Below are 15,171 nucleotides of genomic sequence, written 5' to 3' on the forward strand. Positions count from 1 at the left end.
TATTATGTTTTCATTAGTTTTTTTATTTTTTATTCAAATGGCCAAATTGTGACTGAGGAAAGTTGAATGTGCTGGCTAGTTCGTTATTTGCCAAATAAATTACAATAGACTATATGCACAGCTAGAGTTTTAAAGCCAACAATAAACTTCCGGTGAAAGCTTATTGTGACTATTTTCAATTTCACAAGGTTGTTTTTACAGCATCGATGTTGTCGTGTAATCACAATACATTCAGTTAAATACACTTAAGCATTAATTTAGTTGTTCAAGCGTAAAACGAGGTGAAAGACCAGCCACTAGCACCGTCATAGCAACAGGCTAGCGCAGAAATTCCATTGAAAATACTGGGGTAAAATAAACTGTCATTTTTAAAGACATGATGGAGAGAAATGGCATTTAATGCAGTGCTTCTTGTCCGATCTGAGACCCACTTAATTTCGTATATCTAATAGGCAGTGAAAATCGCTGATTTTTAAAGAAATCAGATCTTAAGCATGACTATTTTGTAATGGAAAGACAGTCCACCGGAAGCCCTTGGACTGCCTGGGTGAAAATTAAAAGTCTGTATGCATATTGCCAACAGACTACAGTTTTTGTATTTAAAACTTTAACACATTCCGTTTTTTTCTAATGATATATGATGTAATACATTTGTATTTTGAAAATAAGTCATCATATTTAAATCATATTTCTTTATTCTAAAATTTACTTCAAAAAGTGTGGTTGTTATGACCATCCGACAAGCTAATACAGCTAAAAATAGTGCATAAAATTTCACTAAAATGCAGTATTTAAGTCTCATAATTAAATAGAAAATGAGATGTATAACTGCAAAAAGGTCCAGTTTTTGGAAAAAAAAGAACCACCCCTTTCACCAGGCTGGCTATGGGCCTGGTAATAGTGGTCAAAAACATCAGTTGAGAAAGCATTAGATCATAGTGATTATTAAATATGTTTGGAAAAATCTGCACAGCATCATGTCAACAGATGAAGCAATTAAAACTGTTTAAAGGATTAGAGTATATAGGCGGAGCGTTTGTAAGGCTGGGGAAAGCTTAGCCTCTCCCTGGCCAGAGACCACGGAGATAGCAGCAAAGAAAAAAAATGCATTGAAAACATGTAACGGGTGTAAGGCGCAGTATGAATGTAATTTAATGTTGATGATTAACACAACACTTCAGCTATTGTACGTTTGTCAATCAAATTTAAAGTCCCCCTCCGCACAGAAATGGAACTGTGCAACCCCTCACGTTGCACTGATGAGCGCTGTTTATTAATGCAGTTCGTAGCTGCTCTGAAAACCAAACCAAAAGTGCTGGCCAGCGGACTATTCTGATTTGCTGGTCAAGCACATAAGTAATAAAATGACAAATGAGTTTTACGAGAGGGTATAATAATATATTACACTGGTTTAACTTGTTTTCAGCATTAAATGAAATTGGTAGTTTCATTGTAACGTAGTCTAGCCTATAGTGTAGTAATCTTGTTTAGGCAATCGTTTGGAGTTTTACATTTTAAAGGTCAAATATTTGTTGCTGAATTACAAGTTCGGTTTTCGATTGGCCTCGTGAAAAAGAGAATGATTTCGTATTCTCAGGGCCGGCGCGTCCAGAGGCGACCATACTTCTCTTCAGAGTCACACGATCCTTCAGAAATCACTCTAATATTAATTATTATTATTATAATTGTTATTATTATAATTATTGGTAATAGTAATAAAAGCAACAAGGAGTAACAATTTCATTTGAAACTACATACAGTAAGTAATAAATAAATATTTAATAAATAAGCATTTAACAATTTTTTTATATTTAATAAATGCTGCCTTGATGAACAGAATAATTTTCATTTGATTTTTAAATAAAAGTAATATTAAATAAATAAACTGACCCCAAACTTTTGACCGGTAGTGTAGATCAGTGGGTTAGTTTAATAATATTATTTAATGTGCGTGTTGAATATAATAGACGGTTGTTGATAGGCGGTGCTTTTGCTAAAACCTCTTCTTGGTCGGTCGCAAACCTTTTTAAATGCATTAAAGGGCAGTGCATATGTTAACCTTACCCTGGAGTTTGTTCACCCTCCGCCTATGAGTATATAGGATATTTGACATTATAAATGATATAAGACTGTGGTGTGATTTTTTGTGTTTCATCTTCGCATGACTTTACAGTTGCCTACATAACTGCTATTTTGGCATCATATAATTGAAGAAAATCTCAGGTAATCATTGCTGAGATTATGTAATATGAATAAAATATTTAGTCTGCGTGAACCGGACGCTGCTGAGACAACGGTTTGTTGATGTAATATTGAGTAGGGGCGGGGCTAAAAACTAACGGTTAGAGGGGCGTGGCTTTAAATATTCAAAGTGCCATCAACAGAGATTGATCCAGTCCAAACAAGGAAGCAGAGGGTCAGGCTGTCAGAGATTGATTGAAGATGACCAAAACAAACATTTTATTTTTTCCAGTGGGAAAAACACTTTAAACATTTTAAACTCTGATTTCATGCGGATTTTAAACGTTAAATGTCAGGACGTTTTGTTTACTTCTCTATATTAAACCCCAGACAGACAGCCGAAGCCCCAAAATCACTCGGAAGCTAAAAATAGAAATCTTTCAAGCTAAACTAAACACAAGTCTATTACACCTAACCGCACGGGCCACCGATGACACAAACAAGACCTGACCCGTGTCATTTTAAATCTTGCCCTTTTCATTGACTCGTTTTTTGGAGACGTCACCCCACTCGGCAGTCTAATCCAAAACAAAAGTCCACGTTCGCAGGAGGACGTCTCGAGGTTGCGGGGCGATAAACCCCGGGTGGTCAAAAACTCACTCATTTAAATAGTCCTGCCGTATCAAGAATAACCACCCGCTTAACTGCTCCATCACGAGCTACAGGGAACGGGTTGCCTGGAAACGGCCGCATGGCAACAGGATCAGAGCCGGGGGGTTGTGTCTGCTGCCAGCTCTGCTCCCGTTTCCCATTTCCTCACTAGATGGTGTGCAAGCCACTGGAGAGTCGACTTCCTCCCGCGGTCAGGTTCCGATCAAAACAAATCTGGAAAACTACACGGAACGCCATTTCTCGGGGTCTTCGCGGAGGATTAATATATTTTCATCCAGATATTTATATTTTTATTTTTGATAACGGCGCGGATCGTACTCCACTCGGCGGTGATGGACATAATGATTGCAGTGCAGGATGCGTGCGTCTCCGGTCAGTGGCTCACCGCTATAATTCTTAGTCTTTGCTGCTTTTTACCGTCGTGTTTGCCCGCTGGACAAACTGTGGACTATACTACGTCCAGCGAGAGTGTGGTCAGCAGACAGGGAGACACCGCGCTGCTCAGGTAGGAGGATCAAGTTGAAACTAAACTTGGCTGGCACCTGCTTCAGCCGCTCCGCTCTCAGTTTTGTAAACAACACTCGGCGGCTGATCCCCCAGTGCCGCTCCGTCACTTTTATTTGGGTCACAAACCTTCCCGTGTAGACCAGAACAGGTTGGGACTGTGATGATTTTAACGATATGCTTTCTGGTTCTGGAGATGATTGAGTTGGCTTGGTTATAGCTCTGTAAAGTGCATAGGATGCTCTCTATAAGGGGTTGCATAAGGAGCTGGGGATGGATGGGGGTCGAGTTTTGTAAACCCCGCCAAGCGGAACACTTTGCACAATTACAATGAAGTCATTCATGATTTTCAGCGTCCGAAAGAGGCTCGCTGATGTTTGCGTCCTACAAAATAAAGATGGACAAGTTGCGCAGTTTTGCGCGAGATTCATGTCGAATTTAAAACATGGGGAGTTTATATCATTTTAGAGTAATTCATTCAATCAATCTGCGTTCACTTTTTTTCTAAGGGTGTGTCTGACTGTACCTGCAGGTGTCTTCTCGAACCTAAGTTTTTATTTTATTCTTTTAAGTTTCACAAGTCTATTCTTGACGTTTGCTGTTGCATATTATGTTTTAATTTAAAGAAAATGTCTTTTCCATAACATCAGATCCCAGCTGTTTCACCCCATTTGAAGAGCCGCTGTATTTGCCACATTAAGGATTAATCTACTTTAATCTAGGCTACATAAAAGCCCTGACAACCATTTAAAGCATTAGATGACATTTTATAGGCACAAAACTTGGTTTTGATGCAAAGTTCACTCGTTTTTCAAAATGTGTTCCCCATTTCGATTCTAAATATATTTTAGAACAGTGATGGAAGGTCCGATTCTGAGAATCGGTTCTTTTGAACAGCTCGTTTTAATGAACCTGTTCAAAAAAACCTCAGCAATTCTTTACGTAAGTGCGTCACCACGTGGTAAAGGGTTCTATCAATATGCCATTCAGTAGGTGCATGATGCTCGTTATTATAGCTTTTTTTTATTCATGTGGATGAGTAGTGTGCATTGCAGATAGGCTAAGTTTGTTGCATCCGAGATTCAAACAATTAAGCGATTTTGGCTAAATCATTATTTGTATTTCTGTTAAATTTCTAGATTAAGTGTTTTTTAATAAATATCTGGTGTCCATACAAACAAACTTCCAGGTGACTCATCTTGAATCTTTATGAGACGATTCTCCGTTCAAAGAGTCAGTGGCTCGAACTGCTCGAAGTGATTCAGACTGTTTCGTGAACTAATCGAACAAGTCCTTTTTATTGAATTGGTTCAAGTGATTCATTGAAAAGGTCCGACTGAGAAAAAAAAATCGTTCACAAGACGCATCAGTGAAGAGTATCTATAAACAAATGTTTAACCCCTTGTTTTCTCAAATCCCTGGTTGTTTACTGTGTGTGAGGTATTTCAGTACTTGGGTAAATGTTGTTATATTAGCCTGTTTCTTTTATTGTGTCACCGCTTGAAATTACACCCTTCATCACGACGTCTCTATTTTTTTTTCGAGTTGAGCTTTGAAAAAGCAATTAGGGTATACATGGTTAGTCTGTTCACCCCTCCCCACAAAATTGTTTGCTTGGATTAAAAGGATGGTCTACTTCAACTACTAGCAATGTGTAATAGCAGTCAATTCAAACATCAGTTTTCCAGGAAGCCTTGATTGTTATCTTTTTTTACCCCCACTTTGCCTAAAATACACCCTAGAATGTTTTTATTTTTGTATTGTTGCTACATTTTCAGAAGTGAAGGCACTTATGCCAATTCATTTCAACGTGACAGCATTATTGTATCTCAGAATTGGGTAAAAAAATTGTAATAGGAGGCTATTGTGTACTGTGAATGGGGTTGTCATGACTGTCCCAGATGCCCAGAGAATGTCAGTATGTGGTCTTGCGAATGCTCGGTGCCTTTTCTTGAAACATGTCCCTCACCAGCATCACTGATACGCTGGGTGGAAACCTCCTTTTCTCCTCAGGCCACGCCTTTTACTGTCAGTGCTGATTAATCGGAAGGATTCTAGTGTGAGATTTTCTCCTCTGTTTTATCTCTTCTGTTTTATTGTTGACCTGAACAGCAACAATACTGTCCTCTGCTCTGTAAAATATTTAGTGGCTATGGTAGCATCATTGCTATTTTGCTGATGTACAGTAGTTATTTCAGAGGGATCGCATCTGTTGTGTCAGCATCAACAATCCCATAAGAAAAAAACAAACATCTTTTGAATTTTAAATGCCAAATGCTCACAAAATTAATAATGTAGGTACTGAAGATTCGACTTTTTCAAGTGTATCTAATCTTTTTTTATCCTTGGCAGTGATGAGCTATCAAGCTGAAGAGCATTAATTATAAGAAATACTGTGATCCTCTTTAAATGGTTCTTCTTGACTTTGTGCCAGTGATCCCACGTTTAATATTTGCTGTTTGGCTGCAGTGTATATTAGCATATACAGAGAGCAGTGGTACTACAGCTCAGTAATATAATGGCTTTTCTTAAAGAATAAATTATGGTTTTTTATTATGAATATTATGAGATCTAGTATTTAGTGTGCCATCAATGATTTCAAAGTAAATTCTGTGCTGTATTACATCCTGCTCTTGTAAAAATAGAGTCAGCCCCGGATATTAAAGGTGAGACAGAATGCTATTAGAAACCAGGAACTTAACATTAGGTATCTGACATTTACCAGCCGTGAATACCAGAAGGCAAGATGTAATATTGCACTTTTTCTGTTTGAAAGCCACTGCTGGAATGTATACAGTGAATGAAAGAATGTAGTTCAGATGTTACCTTGTGAAAGAGTAAAAGCAAAGGTGCATGTGTGTGTGAATGTTTGTGTGTATTTTAGTATACAGCATGTATAAATGTGTGTGTATATATGTATATAAATAAATACAAATATTATCATTTAAAGCATTTTCTTTTTCACAAAATGATTATCACCCCAAATATTCATTTATTAACTCTTCTGAAATTATAGTTTAAAAAAAAAAAATAAATACAAACATGTTTAAAATATGGCCTGCTACTATATGCTAAAGACTGCTATAAATACAAATGCGATCAGCAGATTACACTTTTCATGTGGTCTGTTATTTATTTCCTTAACACTATATACAGTAGTAGTTCTGTTAAAGGGATAGTACACCCAAAAATAAAATTACTTTCATCGTTTACTCAGCTTTTACTTGTTTTAAACCTTTATGAGTTTCCTTCTTCTGTTAAACACAAAAGTAGATATTTTTAAACATGTTGGAAACCTGTAACCATTAATTTCAGTACTGTTTGTTTTTCCTACTATGGGAGTCAATGGCTACAGGTTTTCAGCTTTCTTCAAAATATTTTATTTTGAGTGCAACAGATAAAAAGGAAATGAGCAATTCCATGCAAATGTCAACCTTGCCATGAAAAAAAATTTAGTTTTCGCCTAAAAAGCGAAACCGTTCTTGCGTTTTTTGTGAAAGTAGTTTAAAAATACAGAAAAATGTCTCTGTTAATGTTTTCAAAGAATTACATTTGACAAATTCATATATGTCACATCCATAACGGAGAGACGTCACATCCATAACGAAGCTTTTCCCTCATAAATGCAAAAAATGTCAAATAACATAAAGTCAATAGTTTTTGTTCTATAGAGAACTAACTCTTATCCTTTTGATTAGCATTATTTCTTTTGGGTTGTGCAGTTTAATTCACAGAATTTCTACAAAGTATGTTGTATACTGTAAACTTGCAGACTTTTTGGTCACATCATAATAAAAATCATAATAAAAGTTTATTTTCCTCATTTAAAATATAAAAAAATGTTTACAGATTGATATTTTTCTGTTCCCATAACTCTGTGTTTAGTTGTTTCGTCATATATTGTTCTGTGAATTTATGTTTTGAGATTTTACTTCAAATGTCACATCCATAACCCTGGAATTGCTCAACTTTTAAAGGTTTGAAATAGGGCTGCACAATATATCGTTTGAGCATTGATATCGCAATGTGTGTTTCCACAATAGTCACATTGCAAGATATGCAATTTTGAGTTGGGATTAGGGCTGCACAATAAATAGTTTCAGCATTGATATGCGTTCCCAATAGTCACATCGCATAGACATGAGATGTTGAGTTAGGATTATATTTGAGCAAAAGTCACAGTTCAGAACACAAGATTTGTGGAGTCATAGCTGTTTAACCACAACAAAGTGAAATTTTATATATAATTTTATATATTCTATATATAGTTTGCATGTTTTTAAGGCCTGAGAGAGATTAATATTCAGGCAAAAAAAACCTCTGGCAGCTGGACATTTAATAAAGAATAATTGTATTGCATTATTTTTACATTAAAAACTTTGCAGTGTACTTTTTACATTTATATTTACAAATCTACAAAAGATGCACTGCTTAGTTCATCTTTGCTTTATTGTTTTTATCAATGCATATAATTTGTTTATTATTTTATGCACCATTCACTTCCCTACAGAATCATCCCAATCAATCTACGTAAATTAATAGATTTGGAAACAATTTAGGGACCAATTCTCACTATTAAGTATATAATTGCTTATTAGCATGCATGCTATTGATAATGGCTGTTTATTAGTAGGACGACACGGAATCTGCACGCGCAGAAATCTGCGGATTTCCGCAGATTTTTTTGCCCATCTTTGAGTCTTTATTTACTTGTGTGTGTAAAAATTTAGATTTATTCAGTTTTTTAATTAATTTCAGTAAAAATATTGACTAATATGAAAATGTTCATTTGATTTATGTATAATACCATTTGTAAAGTAATATTTTCTGTGTTTTATATTATATGATAGACTTGATTTGTTAACCAAATAAGTTGATGTAATTGGCTTTGCATTGTAAACATTAAATAAAAGTTATAAAGCTATTATTTTTTATTGAATATATTAAGTTTTTAGTTACGATACTCCCAAAATAATTCCGTTGATTTTTACAAAATTCTCAGCAGAAATGGCAAAAAATGTCAGCAGACTCAGTCTGGCCTTACGTATTAGTACTCATAAACTAAATATTCTGCATGATCTTATTCTACATCCCTAACCCAATACCTAAACTACCATAATATCTATTAGTAGGGACCAAATTAGGATTTTTTTGAAGCCAAAGTCATAGTTAATAGTTTGCTGACTGCAAGAAGTGAACATTAAAATAGCGTGACAATAAATTCTTTCCAAATAGTGCTATTCAATCATTTGATGAAATTGTAGATACAGTTTATCACAATATATACTGCAGAAAAATAAAATATTGCAATATCAGATTTTTCTAATATCATGCAGCCTAAATTGGGATTATATTTGACCAGAAACCACAGGTCAAATCACCTGAGATTTGTGGAGACACTGCAGAATGTAATAATAATAGAGTGAAAGTTTATCATCAAGTATTTTAAGGCCTGTGGCTTTGGAGCATTTTAAGAGAGTTTATAGTATTTTAATAGTGCATAAAGAAGTTTAATATAGATACATTTTATTGAATAATTTATATGATGATGAAGACTGTGCAATGTTTTTTTTTTTTTTACATTTGATTAATTTCTAAAAACCATAAAGCATTGTTTATTTCTCTTTAATATTTCCTCTATTGTGTTTAATTATGACTTATAGACCATTTTGAGGGATGTAAACAATAACAATGGTCCCAACGTATTTCCTGTTTTACATTTTTTTATCTATCGCTTCCCAGAATCCGAAAAGAGCTACGTATTAATAAATAATGTTATGATAGCTGTTTTAACATTAAGTTATGATTGAATTGCCTCATGTTACATGAAATAGTTTGACAACAAGCAGGAAATGTTCATGGGCCAGTGACATGACCACATTGAAATGGTCTTTAGTGTTTTTTAATATATATAATATCTTACATAAAAATATATTTATTTTTCAGTCCCCTACAAAATCAACCCAATAAATCTAAAAGAATTACTTTTTAAATAGAGCTATTTAAGTCATCTGGTGAAATTGTGTTTATATTGCAATAAATATCGCACAGAAACAAATATGTAATGTCAAATTTTTCCAATATCGTGCAGCCCTAGTTTGAAACCACTTGAGGTTGAGTAAATGTTCATTTCTGGGTAAACTATGCCTTTAATACAGTCGGCTGTGGCGACCCCAGATTAATAAAGGGATTAAGCTGAAAAGAAAATGAAAGATTGACTATCCCTTTAATAATTTTGTTCTCAATAAATGTAATTGCCACATTTAACAAAATATTCCTAAAAAAGCCCCCTTTTCCCAGTTGTGGGGGAGGTCACGAGTCTCATGATAAAATATGCAGTAAATAATCATTGCCACTAGATAATGGTTATCTTCAAAGCAATTATACCTGAAGCGCTTCTGAAAAAACAGTAGTGCCTTTCAAGTAGATTTAACCTCCTTTCTCCTCAACCTGTCACTGATTTTCATGGCTTTTGATGAAGCAGGCTCGGTAGATACCAGATAAGCTTCTTTGTCCCCCAGGTGCTAGACACCCACTCTACTCTCAAACTGGAGAGCACACAGGCCTGCGCCGTTCACCTTAACAGTAATCCTATCATCAGTCCTCAGCACATTCACTGGTAATATTGAAGGCTCATTTGTCATTTGCTCCATACTATATGGCTAAGTATTGAGTTTCATCTGGGCACAATAAAATCCTCTCTGAGAACATTTGAAATCTGTCTGTCTGTCTATATATCTGTCTAACGGTCTATAATCACTTGTTGATTATATATTATAAGCTTGTAGTAAACTATATAATAATAAGATGAGGTTTTCCAAATTCATGTAAAAACAGATGCTATTTTGTCAATATTTTCCTTCATATGTATACTTGCCCTCATTCCTAGTGGTGAAACTGACATCCTATTGGTGGCATCTTGCCAGTACCTCCCTTAATATATAGTAAATTATTTCAGTAAGAAAATTATTGGCTGTGTTCCTGGATTTTTGAGTATGCTCCAAATTTTTTATCAATTAGGTGTACAAGTGCTCCTAAGAGTAATCTTAGTGGAGAGACCCAACCTATTCAGTGATAAAGTTAAACAATTTACTTGTTTCATTACTATATGAATGAGTTCTTTTGAATTAATTATTCAGTGGCATTCAGTAAAACAGTTATTTGTGAGAAACCATATATAAACAGTATATAAAGGTTATATTTATACTTATATAAGTTTTTTTTGACATAATATATGTGTGTGTATATTGAATATTGAATATTTATTATACGTATAAATACACACATGCATATATTTAATAAAATGTCTTTTTATATTAAGAAATAGCATGGTGGTGCAGTGGGTAGCACAATTGCCTCACAGCAAGAAGGTCGCTGGTTCGCTGGCTGATAGCTTTGATTCCGCAATAACAGCACTCGTACTGCGTCTTCCCTCTTGTCTATTACTCTGCCCACATGACAAGATGACAAGCAGAGGAACAGCTTTTGGACAACATACCAGTGTACTTTTGAGCCTTTTTAAGGCGATAATGTAGTTGTTTAGATTGCAACTATGCAGTTTATTTATAAGGATAGTGTCTATTTTAAATATTTTTAATTTCGGAGATACAGCGTGTCGGCGGCCATTAGCCTGTCATACTGAGCAGAGCAAAGATGTTTGCGCCACAAGATGGCGACAGAGACCGCATAATAGGTCCTTAGGGGAGAAAAATTCAGCGTAATTTCAAACTATCAAATGGATCAAATCATTATAAAATAGGTAAGTGACATTCTCTTTTTTTGTATGTTGTAGTGCTGTATTTATACCATAGTAATCTACTTTGCTTTGGCTTTTTTGGGGTTAATTATGGTGATCTCTCAATTTCTACAGAGAAATACTGGAAAATCTCTGTAGACTGATGCAATTTCATGCCGTTCAGCCTTTTAATCTTAAAATGTGGGCAAAATCACCTGTTTTGTCATCACTTCAGACATTACACTAGAGAATCATTCTATACTGGCTCTAAAGTGACGTGTTTTTAAGCCATGGTTTCTGCTGTTCTGACATCAGCTGCAGATGTGAAGGAATGGCAGAAGAAAGTAGTCCATCGTATAAAAGGATTTTTGAGCCTCTCTGGTTGATTTTCTTTTTGATATACATGATTATGCTGTCGAACTGTTGTATAAACGCAATATCACACTCGTAGCAGTGCAATATGGCTGTATATCGTCACTGGTGGGACACTAAGGCACAAGGCCTGCAGCCTCGAATCACTGCATGCCAGTGCCAATATGCATCCATATCGCATTGCTACTCGTGTGATATATATTTACTTTACTTACTTTACTTTCTTTATTGTCTACAAGTGGAAATTTAACCTTGGCTTTGTCAACCATATCAGCGTTTACATTACACATATCACAGAAAAACAGGCAACACAAATATACTCAATGGCATCACGTAAATCACATTAAAAACTCATTTACACCCTATTCATACTTACCTATTCAAACACAGTATTTAAAATTCTAATGGAAGTCGGCACAAAGGACATTTGATACATATTTTTCTTTACTTGAGGTTGCTTAAACATCTTGTTGATCACAAGAGTTGAAATGTTATATTTAAGGGATGAGAGCAGTCTTTAATAATGACATGTGCTTTCTGTTTTATTCCCATTAAATACATTATATTTGGTTGTCTTTGTGCTTAACAATTGCTCTGGCAATTTTTACTACTTGACACAGTTTTTGCTTTTCCCTAATTGGCAATAGTCCATACCATGCAATCATGTTAAAACTCACAACACTTTGAACCAAATTCTTGTATACCATCTCCAGAATATCTTGACGCACACCAAATTGTTGTAACCTCCTAATAAGATATAAACTCTGCATTGCTTTTTAAAAAATACACTCTACATTTCCAGCAAATGTCAATCCACAATCAATAAATGTTCCTAAACATTTAACACATCCAACAACAATCCCTATTTCATGTCCCTCAAAGATCAGAGGTTTCAACCCTTGAGTAAAAACAAGTTTATTTCTCCTAGTCTCCTTGTTTTTTTTTTTAATTTATCTGCAGTGAATTTTTTGTTTTGAAGCAAATTTATATGCTTCAAATATGCTTTATATATATATATATATATATATATATATATATATAGTTAATGTCAGAATTATTAGCCGCCCTTTGAATTTTTTGGCTTTTTAAAATATTTCCCAAATTATTTTTAAAAGAGCAAGGAACTTTTCACAGTATGTCTGATAATATTTTTTCTTCGTGAGAAAGTTTATTTTATTTTATTTCGGCTAGAATAAAAGCAGTTTTTAATTTTTTAAAACTCATTTTAAGGTCAATTATTAGCCCCTTTAAGCTATATTTGTTTTCGATTGTCTACAGAACAAACCATCGTTATACAATAACTTGTATAGTTAACTTAACTAACCCTAACTTGCCTAGTTAACTTAATTAACCTAGTTAAGCCTTTAAATGTCACTTAAATTGGTAAAGAATGTCTTTAAATTGGTAAAAAATATCTAGTAAAATATAATTTACTGTCATCATGGCAAAGATAAAATAAATCAGTTATTAGAAATGAGTTATTAAAACTATTATGTTTAGATATGTGTTGACAATCTTCTCTTCGTTAAACAGAAATTGGGAAATAAATAAAGAGGGGGGCTAATAATTTAGGGGGGCTAATAATTCTGACTTCAACTATATATACTGATGGTCTGTCCATCCATCCATCTTTTCATCTAATTATTGACAAATGGCTTAAATGTGTCTAATAATCTCTGTTCAGCACTAAATGGAATCTGTGTCTCAATTCATTTGTGCACAGTGCATTGCCATGGCTGCAGGTTTTTAAATGGAGTCATGTAAGCAAGCCTTAAATTAGTCCCTGTCATTTGCATAATGAATCAATGTGTGTGGATTGCACGTGGCTGTAAATGTTAAGTAGAGCTGGGTAATTGGAGGGACTGCATTGGTAATTATTAGTGAATGGAATACAAAGCAGTGAAGCAGATCAATAGCATTTAGGCTTTCTTTCCCCCTCTGAGAGCTTAATGTGACGTATCACTGTGTTGGCCAACAAAGAAATCAAATATTACTTGATGTAAGGCAACGTTGATTGCAGTTTCCCTTGTAAAATGGGGGAAAGTAATATTCTAGATGATTGCGTCCTTTTGTATGGATTATTTATTTAACAGATTCCTTTTTCAGCTACCCAATTGTGTAGTGATGTTTTTAGTTTGATGTTTGGAACCATACAGTTGAACAATCTCAGATTTAACTAGCTTATTATTCCAGTGGATGAATTATATTTCGCAGTCGTTTTTCCTCCCCAGTGCTACTTCCAATGTGTTTAAGGTAAACACTTTATCAGCATGCGTGTTTGCTGTGAACCCATAATTATGTTGTTTCTAGCACAATACTTTAACAATTGTGCCTGTAAAGCTTTTTAGAGGTCTAGTAGAGTTTGTATGTCTAGGACAGATTGGTAGAAAGTCTATTTAAATACTTCAAATATCTCAAGTTAAAGTTTCTGCCAAGAATTTTGGCAACGCTTCACGCTGAGTCTTGTAGCTCTCACAATTTTGAATGGCCATTGACCACATTTGTGGTTACATAACAGACCCAGATTCCCAGCTTAACGGAGGTTGAAGTTTTACTTTGTTAGTGTCTGTGAATAGGCCAGTATCTCGCTGACAATGCTAGATCTTTCTGAAACTAGCTTCAATTGAGACTGCTACATTTAGATGATCACTCCACATCCAACACAGCTTTGATTATATCCGTTAAAAAACACGACTAGCAAGCTATTCAAACAAGCAGAAGTAGATCATGTGATGCCCCATTTGTGACCATCATGTGATGTTTGTCCTCCGGGACTCATTAGCAACAGAAATGTCGATTTTACCATTTCAAGCAAAGTTTTACCTAACTAGACTTTAAATGAACTGTCACATGCAAGCTTGATCAAAACATCAGAATGGGAAACACTAATGAGAAACAAACTCGTGCCTGACAGGTTTATTCAACAGCCTCTGCAGTGTGAGTGACACCTTACCAGCACGACAGTTCTGGACGTTGGTAAATTGAACCAATTCTGAGCAGTTATCAGTGGCTAATTTAGTGGACCACAGTCTCTGAGAAGGAATTTGCAAGGTTGTCCAATTAGTGGTGAAAAGTGTTGGGTTGTGAGTGCATGTCAGCAGGGAAGAGAGGGCCAGTGGAGGCGTGTCATCAATCATCTCAACAGCTTTTGCCTCTGCATTCTTGGCAGACTGGAAGCTCTGCTCAGACTGGGAATGCCACACCATCATCACAGACTGTCAGCTGCTAAGATGCTCGCCATTTCTTCCAAACATTTTTTCATGCTCTGCATATCTGGCTTTGTTTTCGTGCCGCTTAATAGGTCTCGTAATGTTGCATTTTCCATTTGTCAGAACCAGAGAGGATTGGCATTATGACACAATATTAGCCGACAGGAAGTGAGCTTATTTATGAAATGAAAGCTGTTGCCTCTTGAGAGGTGGCGGCGCTTGGTTTCCTTCAAGAACACGAGCGTTTTAATTGCAGCTGTCAAAGCCCAACCAACATGAACAATGCCGTCTAATTTGTACTAGCTCACTTCTTTTAACTTTCAGATCACCCAACTTTTCTTTGTTGCCAATTGTCTGATGTGTTAAAGGTGTTTGGTGCCTCTTAAACAGCCGGAGAGTCTTTAAAAGGCCATTAATGAAATTGTGGTAAAAGCAAAGTAGTCAAACTGCCATTATTTAAGTGCTGCGCTGAGCTGAGAATATGTTTTCATTATAAGA

General features: G+C 35.3%; 1 protein-coding gene across 1 annotated transcript in view; it reads left to right on the plus strand.

Moving 5' to 3' along the window:
• The first annotated feature begins 2,996 nt into the window (after nucleotides 1-2,996).
• The window catches only part of negr1 (neuronal growth regulator 1), a 231,929-nt gene continuing 219,754 nt past the window's right edge, over nucleotides 2,997-15,171 (plus strand). The window contains exon 1 of the mRNA XM_056460143.1: nucleotides 2,997-3,358. Coding sequence (XP_056316118.1) covers nucleotides 3,186-3,358 — 173 coding nt within the window. The 5' untranslated portion in view covers nucleotides 2,997-3,185. The remainder of the gene's footprint in view (nucleotides 3,359-15,171) is intronic.

Source organism: Danio aesculapii, chromosome 6, assembly GCF_903798145.1.
Source record: "Danio aesculapii chromosome 6, fDanAes4.1, whole genome shotgun sequence".
In the NCBI taxonomy this organism is placed as follows: domain Eukaryota; kingdom Metazoa; phylum Chordata; class Actinopteri; order Cypriniformes; family Danionidae; genus Danio; species Danio aesculapii.